The sequence below is a fragment of the Crocodylus porosus genome, unplaced genomic scaffold (assembly GCF_001723895.1).
Source record: "Crocodylus porosus isolate Cpor-Errol unplaced genomic scaffold, CroPor_comp1, whole genome shotgun sequence".
Classification (NCBI taxonomy): domain Eukaryota; kingdom Metazoa; phylum Chordata; order Crocodylia; family Crocodylidae; genus Crocodylus; species Crocodylus porosus.
The window spans coordinates 34191110-34202348 of NW_017728907.1; the positions used below are offsets into that span (position 1 = coordinate 34191110).

The 11239-nt window shown below is 43.4% G+C and overlaps 1 protein-coding gene across 1 annotated transcript in view; it reads right to left on the reverse strand.

The window, feature by feature from the left end:
• Window positions 1-10794, reverse strand: part of EPHX4 (epoxide hydrolase 4) — a 39748-nt gene extending 28954 nt beyond the window's left edge. Inside the window, exons 1-2 of the mRNA XM_019531115.1 lie at window positions 9000-10794; window positions 5119-5204 (exon numbers count right to left, since the gene is read on the reverse strand). Of these exons, the coding sequence (XP_019386660.1) occupies window positions 5119-5204; window positions 9000-9242 (329 nt within the window). The 5' untranslated portion in view covers window positions 9243-10794. The remainder of the gene's footprint in view (window positions 1-5118; window positions 5205-8999) is intronic.
• Window positions 10795-11239: the final 445 nt, after the last annotated feature.

The window sequence follows — 11239 nt, forward strand, 5'->3', positions numbered from 1 at the left end:
TCCCACACCTGGTGCACTGGGTGCATGGCTCTCCTGGAACCTGGGTGGGGGTGCCTGCTGGGACCAGCAGGGTCAGCACCATGGCCAGCAGGAGCACAGGGTATTGGCCGTCACTGCTAATGGCAGGGGCTGGAGCAGCCATGGCACTGGGAAGCAGAGTGGGCAGGAAAGGAGCTTCTGTATGCTGCCCCTAAGCTGGGTACACTGCTTCTAGGCAGGAAAGGGACTGCCCAGAGAGTGGGACTGGCTTCTAAATATGGCTGCTGGGTGCTGGCAGCTGCAGCCAGAGCCTGGCCACAGGGGTGCATTGCCAGGCTGCAGGGACCTGGCAACAAATTTTCTCCCTAATTTTTGCCCGTGTAGACAGCTACCCAAAAATGCTTACTGTGCAGTAAACTACTGCAAAGTAAATCTAGGCTGGAATAAATGCATGTGTAGACATGTACACTAGGGCACTTAACTATATTCCCTCTGACTTGTGCTTCTTCTCCTGGACTAGCTGTGCTGAGAAGGAGGAGATGTATGTTTAAACAATCTCAGGCTGAGGGGAACCTAGGCCAGGGATTGTACATGTACCCCTGGGGGTACTTGAGAAGGCTGTGCAGGGCAGGAGGGGATGGAGCTCTGCCACGTGCTATCCAGCGCTGCTGCAGGCACCGCCCACCCAGCCGGATGCAGAGGGCAGACGAAGCTCACATGAGGCAGCTGCTGCCATGCCCCCCTCCCCCCCCCTTGGCATCTGGCTGCACACCATTCCTCTCCAACCCTCCTTTCCCCACTCAGCGGCCAGGAGTACACTGCTCCATGTCCAGCTGCCGAGGGATACGATGATTCAAAAAGGTCGAAAACCCCAGGCCCAGTCCATAGGTGCCCTGCTCCTTGGGCAATATCCTAAAGATGTAACTAAACCAGTGAGTTAAGAGACAGAAGGGTCTTCTCCTGGTGAGGTTTTTTTGGCAACTAAATTTTTGGGACTTACTCGGCATTATGCTCAGGTCTGGGCAATTCTGTTTCACTTAGGCACTTCTGTAGCTGCAGTGCAGCCTTCTTACCATGCTCATGAATCCTGAACTGTGTGTAAGTGCCAATAAATGGCAGTTGGTCTGTGCTCTTTCTGACCGGTATCATCCAGAAAGAGCACAGACCAAGTGCAGATGCTTCCTTCGCCTGATGAAGGGTATTTATACCCAAAAGCTTGCAAAGAAGATTTTTTCCAACTATTTCAGTTGGTCTAATAAAAGATACCAGATTTACCCAAATAACTTTGTCTGCCCATGTCCTTAGACCAACATGGCTAAACCTATACCCCTGAAAAAATGGCACAATTATGAAAGTGCCACTTGGGTGTGTAAAAGTAAAATAAGATTCAGTTCTTTAGGCTTTAGCTTGATGGTTTTGTCCAGGTAGGAATTCTACTATTAGAAGGGAAATCTCTGAGTGGAGATGAGTTGGTAAAATAGTTCTACCTTTCCAACCTATTGAAGCCCACAACACAAGAAACATAACTGAACAATAGTTGACCTGACTCCGGATGTTTTCAGTCATTTCTAGCTTCTGCAGTGGTTCCACATAAGTTAGAGAAACCTTGAAGTTGCACATCCCATGTTCTGGTACTATTTCACCTCAGTGTGAATTCAAACAAAGTCATCTCTCCTCCTTGCCTTGTTCATATGCCAAATAGGGTTTGGATAGAATGGAAATCAAGACTTCAGATGACAAGATAAACACACTTGTTTGTTTTTTTTTCAGGGAAAAAAAATGGGTAATCCATCCACTAAGTGAAGTAAAGGATAATAAAGAATGTAACAAATTAATCTGATCAAGTGATATGGCTATGGTTCATCATCAATGTATTACTCAGTCTAATCCTAAAATAACAAAGAATAACAGCTATCACTGGGTCAGTACTGAACACAGAATTTCAGTGTTTATGCTTCTATTTATAAAGATAGAAATCACTTAAAGGAAATCCAGAATAAAGACGAGTTTAGTAATAATCTAGAGGTAGATGGAGATTATTCCTGATTTTAGCAATAGTTGTTTGTGACTGCATAAAAATGGGGAAAGCTAAAATCACAAAAGGTAAAGGCCTGATCCTGCAAAGTGCTACTTTCCCTAAACTCATTTTGAAATTAATTTTGAGGCTATTCAACACTGTCTGGGAGGTGCACAGCCCCATGAAGAACTGGGCCCCATTAGGACACAATTTAAGAGGACATGAAAAATAACGTGATCATTCTAACCATAGATAACATTTGATGAACTATTCTGTGCTAAGAGTCAAGTTTTTCTGCAACAATTTTAAGTAACAATATGAATGAAGCATTTGGGTAGTCAAATACCATAAGGGAGATTCCTGAAAATTCTGCCAACCTGCAAATAATATTTTACATCAGACCCTGGCCTTTTCTGCATCAAGTCTAGCATGAACCAGTAAAGGGTTCTGCATATAATATGGCCATTACACTGGCACTGGATTAAGCGAAGAAAATTTTAGTTATATAAATATGGGATTTATCACCTTTCCATGTGACTGCCTTTACTTTAATGGAAGTATAAGATTTAAGTAATGTAGTTCTCTAATAATGAATTTTAAAAAATCAATATACACTGCCTCATGAGTTAAGTTTACCATGGTAACTGTAGGAGCTATGAGAAATACTTCACAAAGAAAAAGTAACAGGGCATAGCAAACATTTTCTTTTTTAAGAATATGCCCACTTTCTATGCCCACATCCTGCTGTCACAAGGGTCCATCAATCAATTAAAAGCTTGACTGAACAGTTAGTTCTTGCACTGCACCCGGAAGCTTACCAAATTCTAACCTTGGCAGACCATCAAAAGCAGCAGATCCAAAACCTGGGCCTTCCAGTGAGGGTATTCTGCCCTTGACCTCAGAGAATTCTGTGCATTTCATAGAACACCTTACTATGTATGAAGTATATCTAACCTGACCTCTGTTTTGCATGGACGATTTGGAAATGTTGGTAAATGCCTGTGTTTTTCTCAAGGCTAAGTAATTGTAACTTATTTTGGGGATTTTCTGATTGTGTTATTTTGGGAAGGCAGCTTATATAAAATTCAGCAGCTTAGATACCTTCTTATAGGCACTCAGATGTCACAACATATTATCTTCACTTTGAAGTCTTTATATTGGCTTCTCATAACATTTTTATTGATTTAAAAATTCCTTTGCATATAAGGCACTTAATGCCTGTGGTGCTTTATATATAGTAATTGACTGATTTTTGTTTTTATACATCCTCAGTTGCTCACTAATGTCAGTCCTGGCTTGTTATATAGTTTGTCCTAGGTATAACCTTGAGGCATTAAAAGCTAGAAGATTTTGTAATTAAGTTTCCCAATTATGGAATCACTCCTATTGCTTTTACTATCCAAACAGTATAGGTTCACTGCTGCCTTAAACGGCTCTAAAATTGCAGTTATTTTATTTAGCATTTTAAACACAGAATCTTGGTTTATACATAAGAATCCTTCAGTGTTATGACAACCCTAATTTTTTTAGCATGCATATTTTATTCTTATACATCTCAAACAGCTCTTTTCACACTTAATATTCTATTCCATTTGAACTGTCAGGTACTGAATGAGGCTAAAGCTACGACAAACAATCAATTTAGTAAATTTTGGAATCTTGTCTAATTTTCTTTAAAAATAATACTAGATGCTTTAAGTGGAACATGAGCATGATTTTCTAAATTATATCAGTATTATAAATTTAGTAGATTATTCATACTATTACATTAGCAGAAAGTCTGAATTAAAGAAGAAACACAACACATGCACACAGAACAGGGTTGTTATTTGGATAAAATCTGTCATCTAAAATATCTTATTAGACTAGAATATGAAAAAAAAAAGATAGTTAACAACCAACTGGCAGCTTTTAATCTATATTTATATTTCCTTACCCAATTAATTAGCAAGATATTATTAAAACAATCTGTTTTTTTAAATTAATAGTTTAATGAGAAAAATTGCTCATGCTTTCACCAGCAGCCTCTATGCCTTCAATAGTTATAAAATATTGTAGATGTTGGGTAAATCTGAGATTGGTTGCCTATGTCAGCCCATCATGGACATAAATTGAACACAATTTGATCTCTATTTAGGAATCGTTACCATATTTCTTTTAAAATATTCGGATTCATTAGTTCAGTTATGATGGAGGTATGTTGGCAGTAAAACATTTCTAAGCACTCTAGTCAGTTTGACAGCTCAGAACTTTAAAATATCAATATAATATAAATATCAGTGTAAATGACATCTGTTCACAACAATAAGAATAGCACCTCAAAGTTTGGAAAAGGAGTCATTGGGGGTGTCATTATTAGAAGTGGTCAAGACCCCTTTGTGTCTCACCTGAACAGCAATGTCTCCACTAGTGAACCTAAACAAGCTAAAATCTGTGGTTCAGAAGGAAAGACAACCGTTTATTGAATTATCACATCCTGTATAACCTATTTGTTCCTTGAATGCAATTGCTCTAAATAAAGAACAAACAATACTTCACTTGTTAAATTTGGCAGCCATGGATTAAATTTTACAGCCAAAACAATCACAACAATTATTCTGATCAAGTGTTTATGGTTTGTTTAACTTTGATCCACTAGGCATTGTCATTTATTACAGGTGCCATCATTTGTCTTCTGGTGAACTAATTATGGGACCTTGTCTTTGAAGAATGTCTTGTATTTGAAAGCTTGCATTGGACCTATGCAGTTGGTCCAATGAAAGGCATCACGCTAAAAAAATCCTTGCTTCCCACATAATTCCAGGACCATTATGGTTACAATTTCACTGTAACACTACCATGAAAACGATATACACTTCAAGAAATATTTTTTGATCTTGAATAGAAGCAGAAGATTTGGTATGTTGGTTTGTAACAACTCCTGGAATTATGTTGCAGTTGGTGCAATTAGAAAAAAAGGATGCAATTAAAAAAGACCATAATCAAATGTGATGGTTTGTCCTGTTCTAAAATTTAGCTTTACCAGGATACTTGAACATAGTCATGGAAAATATCAGAGGATGTAAGTGTCATAAGAGTGAGCATCTAAATCTTACAAAAGGACAGCAAGAAGTGAGTTTTACCAGAATTCTGGAAAGCCATGAAGCAGCAACATGAGCGGTTTGCCCCTTTCTCCTGCAGCTACGTAGTGGAATCTTAAACCTGAATCCTGGAAAGAAAAGAAAAGAAGTGTTCTGTTTGTATTGCTGTACAATGTTGCTGGAATTGGGATTTAAGCGGTGTTATTTCTCTGCCTATTCAGCCATTGGACTCTGATAATATTTCCAACTAATATGCCACCTGAGATGGTAACAGGGCATGTGGAATTTGCTAGGAACCAGCACCCATTAATTTCCCACAGGATGCCAAACAGTGACTAAATGGGAAGGCTTTCAGTCAATACCAAGAGTACATTCTACTGTCAGTCTTGTCAGTTAGATGAGGCTATTCTTAGCTAATTAAAACTGTCTCACATTGCAATCTGGTGTACAGCTGACAGACCAAATGGAATGTTTTAAATCAAACGTGATACAAATTAAGATTGTTAAAAATCAGGTATTTCTGCCTCTCCTGCATGGATGTGGTTTAAAGCATGTTTATTTTTACCTTTAAAAGTTGGAGGTCCATAAAGATGTTATTCAGAGGGACAGAAAAGAAGATTAATTCACTGTCTTCTTCCAACCCTGTCTGCATTCACTCTTATTGATTGGGGCCGTGAGCCTTCTGAGAAATAAGCTTCAATCATTCATTATCATGATGAAAATTATCAATAGGCAAGTTACTTGTTGTTATTTTGCCAGAAGCAGAGCCATTCACAATTGACATAATGGAGTTTTGCTGACTTACACTAGCTGAAGGTCAGGGTTAGTAGAATTTAAAAAGACTGAAATGAAGATCCAGTAGATTTGTTTGGATTCCTGCCTGCTTAATGAGGAAAACATCATGCGCAACAATAGACTAGACATGTCCTAAAGTTTATAGTTATAGAACTGAATAATATGGCCTGGATATTGCCCCTGAGTTTGTATGGTCTTCACCCAAGAAATCAGTTCAGTAGTAGATGCAAAAAGATGCCTGTGTGGAGTGCCCCAGGGGAGTACTTGCTTAGGCTCAGGAGACCCTGGCATTTCAGTCCTTGAACCCTTTGGTGGTCCATGCATCCTGATTCCATGAGATAGCTCTCAGTTCATTTCCTGGCAGAGGGACTTGGTCTCATTATTGGGCAGAATAAGTGCAAAGTTGTGACCAGCAAAATAGGTAGCTCTTCTTCAATAAAAGCATTTACTGGGGAAGAGGACACCCAGCCAGAGGTTCTCTGCCCCTTCTAAAGGGTTAAGCAATCTCTTTGTCCTCAGTCCAGTGTGCACCCCAAAGTTACTTAGCTGTTCCCTCCCCAGTCTGCATAACTGGGAGCCCCAAGGCAGTTCTGCTGATTCCTGTCAACAGATTCCCCCCATCAGCAGACTCTTTGCTTGTCTACCCTGTCATGACCATTATCACACTTATATCCTTCAGTTTCCCTGGAGCATCCTGGGAGTCCTGATCCTACCTTGTTGTGGTGTCATAATGGCTATTCAAGCCCTGTTAATGCTGAAGATCCTGCACATGGGCAGCGCTGGCACTTAGTAGGGGGATGCAAAGGAAAGTAATGTCTGTTTTGGAGGGTCCAGACCATCTCTTACAGTGTAGGCAAGATGTAAATTTGAAAGTTTTTCTATCAGGTGATTTTTCTCTGCAGGGATCAATTAAATGGATCCACTAGCAAACTGAATGCATACAACTGAATTTATAAATTGGTTTATAACACAGAGTAGTGCCTACTCTTTTACTATATATTGTTGACTCATTATCTCTGTCAAAATTTTCTTATGAAAAACAGCAGTGAAGTGCACCTTGCACATAGGTTCCCCATGGACTCTACAGCGTTACTGCTTATGTTTTATTAATATCTGGTACTTAGTGAAACAAATACTGAGACTGAAATTCTATTTCACCAGGTTGGGAGATTACAGTTTCTGAATGCTTATTGCCAGCACTACTTTCAAGAGTCCATCAGCAATTAATGAAAAAGTCAAGAAAATATAGTGTTTATATTGTTTTGACAAAAACCTTAAAATGTACTATATATATGCTTTCCTCACTGCAGCCAATGTCACTTCATTTAGTGTAGTTATTAGAGTAGGGGACCACAGGTAGAAGAGTCACCAGAAATATGACAGCAGTACAAGGGAAATAGGTCTTAAGTTGCAATGTCTTTGGCACAAAGGTGCCTTTTGGCCAGTGTTCGCTATGACTGGGACTTGAGGTGCTACTACATGAACAGTGAAGGATGACAGTAAAAACAGAATATTGGAAAGAGTCATGGAGAAAGATCTGATAGAAACTAAGAAAAATGACAGGATAAAAGGATGAGAAAGCAAGAGACAGGAATGGAAGACTAGCCGTTATGACAATACTGGGAGCCCTGCAATCTTGTAACTTAGGCAAAAGAGCCACCACCATCTTGACTCAGATCTGGCTTCCAAATGGTGGGATGGTGCAATCCCAGCTCAACCCTGTCCAGACCTCACTTCATTTAAAGTCAGGGCACACTCTGCAGCCCTGCAGGCTAGCACCAAGCAGCAGCAGCAGCCTCGTTTGTTGGAGGCAAATCAGGTTATTTTTTGTGGGAGACAGGACACCTTCCACCTTCAGAATCCAGCAGAAGGAATTCAGTTGGCCCAGAGGTGACTGGTAGGGGGTGCGTGGGGCTGCACGTGCCCCCCGGACGGCCAACACTGATGCTGTTGGTAGGGCTGGTGCCCCCCCTGACAGGGTCGGTGGCTTCTGCGGGTGCCCCCACAGATTCAGGACCCTCCAGTCACTCATGAGTCAGTCAGCAGGCGGGCAACCTAGTCTGGCTGCTCAAGACATCTCCAGCCTAGACATCTTTGCTCTTCACAACCCCATCCTGTTCTTACCAACATGGGAGCTGCTGCTCCCACCAAGGTGAGAGGCAGCTCAGCCCCAGGTGAGGACCGCGGCCACCTCAGGAAGGTGCGCGCAGTTCATGCCTGGTGCAGGACTCAGCCTCCTCGCATCTGGCAGCCCCAGAAGTGTGGGGAGGGCCACCTCGCATTTCCCCATGTCCCTGCAGCTTCCTGAGAGTAATTACCAGCAGCGGAGCGAGCTGGTTGTTAATGCCCTCTAGGGCAGTGCTTCTCAAACTAGCTGGTGTGGCGGACCGGCAGTTTTTTCCAGTGGGCCAGGGGCCGGTGCCCGGTTCAGCCGGTGGCAGCAGCTGCGTGTAACAGCGCTACACAAATGCGCGACCGGCCGTTTCTCTCCCTTTCCTCACCTCCCACGACGTGACGTCACCTGGGGTGCTGGAACGTAGGAACTGTGGTGCTATGACGTATCAATGTTTTGCTTCTGAAAATGTACGTCTTTCTTTCCTGGCAACTCGCTGCGGACCGGCGACCGGTGGCTCGTGACCACCACTTGGAGAAGCACTGCTCTAGGACACACGCCACGTCCCCTGGCTCAGCCGCGCTGGGTTATTGGCACGGGGTTTCCAGCGGCTCCTGCTGCGGGGAGGGAGTCAGGCCATCCCCGGCCTGAGCGGAGCCGCTGCCGCTAAGGTCGAGCCGCTGGCGCGGAGGACGAAGGCGACCCGCGAGGATCCGGCGCTCGCGCAGCCAAGCCCGGGGCCGGCAACGAGCGGCGGCGGCGGCGAGGGGGCAGCTGCTCGGCGAGACCGTGAGCGTTTCAAAATGGATCGCTGCTCGCAAGCCCCATCTTTGTGATGCTCACGGAGCCGGGCGCGGGAGGGAGGGAGGGAGGCAGCCGGTCACCGCGGCGGGGTGCGGGTGTCCCCGGGGCCCCGAGGGCCGAGCAGGGCAGCGCCGCCGCCCAGCTCGCGAGGAGCCGGCTCCCGCCGCGCAGGCGGACATGGCAAGTCATCCGGGCGGGCGGGGGCCCTTACCTTGATGCGCACGTAGCAGTGGGTGCCCAGGGAGGGGTCATTGAGGCAGGCGGGGGGGTTCTCGCGGGTGACCCACTGGAAGGTCTTGCCCGGCCTCCTGCCGATGCTCCACAAAAGTTTCAGCAGCTCGAGGCAGGCGCAGAGCCCGCAGTAGCTATAGACCAGCGCCCAGAAGAGCAGAGCCCTGAGCGGCACCATGAACCTGCCGCGGATCCGCCCCGCAGGCTCCCCGGGTCTCGCCATGCGGCGGCGGCGGCGGCAGCTGCCTCTCGCCAGCCTCCCTCCCCGTCAGTGCCGAGGAGACGGGCTCCGCCAGCAGGGAGAGCAGCCGCGTGAATGGAGGCATGGAGACCAGCCCAGCCGGGAGAGGCAGCACGTCTGCCTCGCGCCAGCTGCAGGGAGCCAGCCGGGCAGCCCAGAAATGCACCCCGCACCTTGCCCCCCTGCCTCCGCCCACCCTGGGCCGGGGCGCCCGTCCTGGCAGAGGGCCCCCCGGCACTGCTCCCTGCCCGCGCCGCACAACACGCGCACGCACATCATGAAAGTCGTGTCAGCAACTGCAGTCACGTCCCCGTCTTCTAACAGCAGGTGTAAGCACGAGCACCTTATCACTTCCTCTTTCAACGGGAATTAAAAGCCATTAAAAAAAAAGGAATCGTCTCCCTTATGTTTTGTCTCTCCCCTTACATAAGCATGAACATATCACTTCTATAAATATTAATTGCTTGCATTTCAACCGCATCGGTTCAGCAAATCCTAACTATGTATATTAAAATGATGACACCGTGAGCCAAGTTACAGAGACATACGTGCATTGCAATAGACACCTGTTCTTCAAAAGATCACAACTTCGCTCTCTGCAGGTGCACTTATTTTTGACGATGTCTTCACAGTGGCCCTCCAGGGGGCAGGACCCCATGCACCCGCCTCTTGGGGGTGTCAGACATTACCTCTGAAAAACAGAAGCTGAAAAAGTGATGGGAGAGGTGCAATTATGCAAAATGTTATTCCAATTAACTCATGAAACAACACAATTGGTTTTTGATAGAATTGCTCCATGCGAGTTTGACTTTCTCACTAGGTATGACCTATAATCAGGATATGACTATAAACTATAAGTAAGATACTCATTATAGTAGAAGTTTTACATACCAGTACCTAACCCAGATTATTCAATCATGTTTATTTGTTGCTAGTGGATAGTCATTTTCTGTTTCCTTTTCTGCTCAAACACATGGTGTTTAAATACCACAAATTTCTGTTTCTTACCATTAAGCCTTCTTTTTTGCCCTTAATGTGGTTGTAGTAGTCTTCCATGCTCTCTTGAAAACCAGTATACACTAATTTATAGGTGATTTCACAATGAGGAGAGCTACACTGAGATCCTAAGTGTTAGTTAATGCAATATGTATTGAAAAGATTCATTTGCAAATTTCTCATTTTTTACAAAATTCCAGTCTGCAGCATTAGTGAAAAAGATGAAAGGTACATTAATCTATTTGTCTTATATAGTTACTCACTTTCATGGTAATAGATATAACTATCTCATCACTGACTGACATTGAAAGAACATTAAATAATTTTTCAGTTTGCATTGACAAGTCTTCATTTATTTATGCTCTGGCTTCATTAGAAATATGCCTCAAAGTTATTATGCAAATCTTTCATTAACAGAATTATTACTTCTGTGCATACTTAGAGTCTTTCATATGGTTTCTGCGTGAGTGATACCTATGCTCCAAGTACGTTCCTGCAAATAAATATATAATGATTTTAAATTAATTTTAAAATTAATAATGATTGTACATGATGAATAAAAATAATAGTAAAAATCTGACATTGAATATTTTGAGGCTGTGTGACCTATTGTTGTGTTTATCTTATTGTCTCTTGTACTGCCCAAACTTTCTTTATAGATGTACAGGGAGGTTTTGAAATGCATTACAAACAGTGAGTGTTTAATTTCATAAGATGTTTCATTTAAAAAAGTAACTATGATTATTTATTCCTTTTCTTGAATGAATATTTGCAACCTGATTGAGTATATGTGTTCACTGGATCCTCTGTGTATCCACTCTGTTTTACACTATGGTGCATATCTATTGCCTGCTGAAATGGCATGTTGCATGTTGCTGATTTGTTCTTGTGCATACCCTATTCAGTGTTTTGCTTGCTGCCATTCTGGTGATTGGGTTTTTTGGGGATGTTGACAACAGGACTGAAAAATAAATTTGGACTAA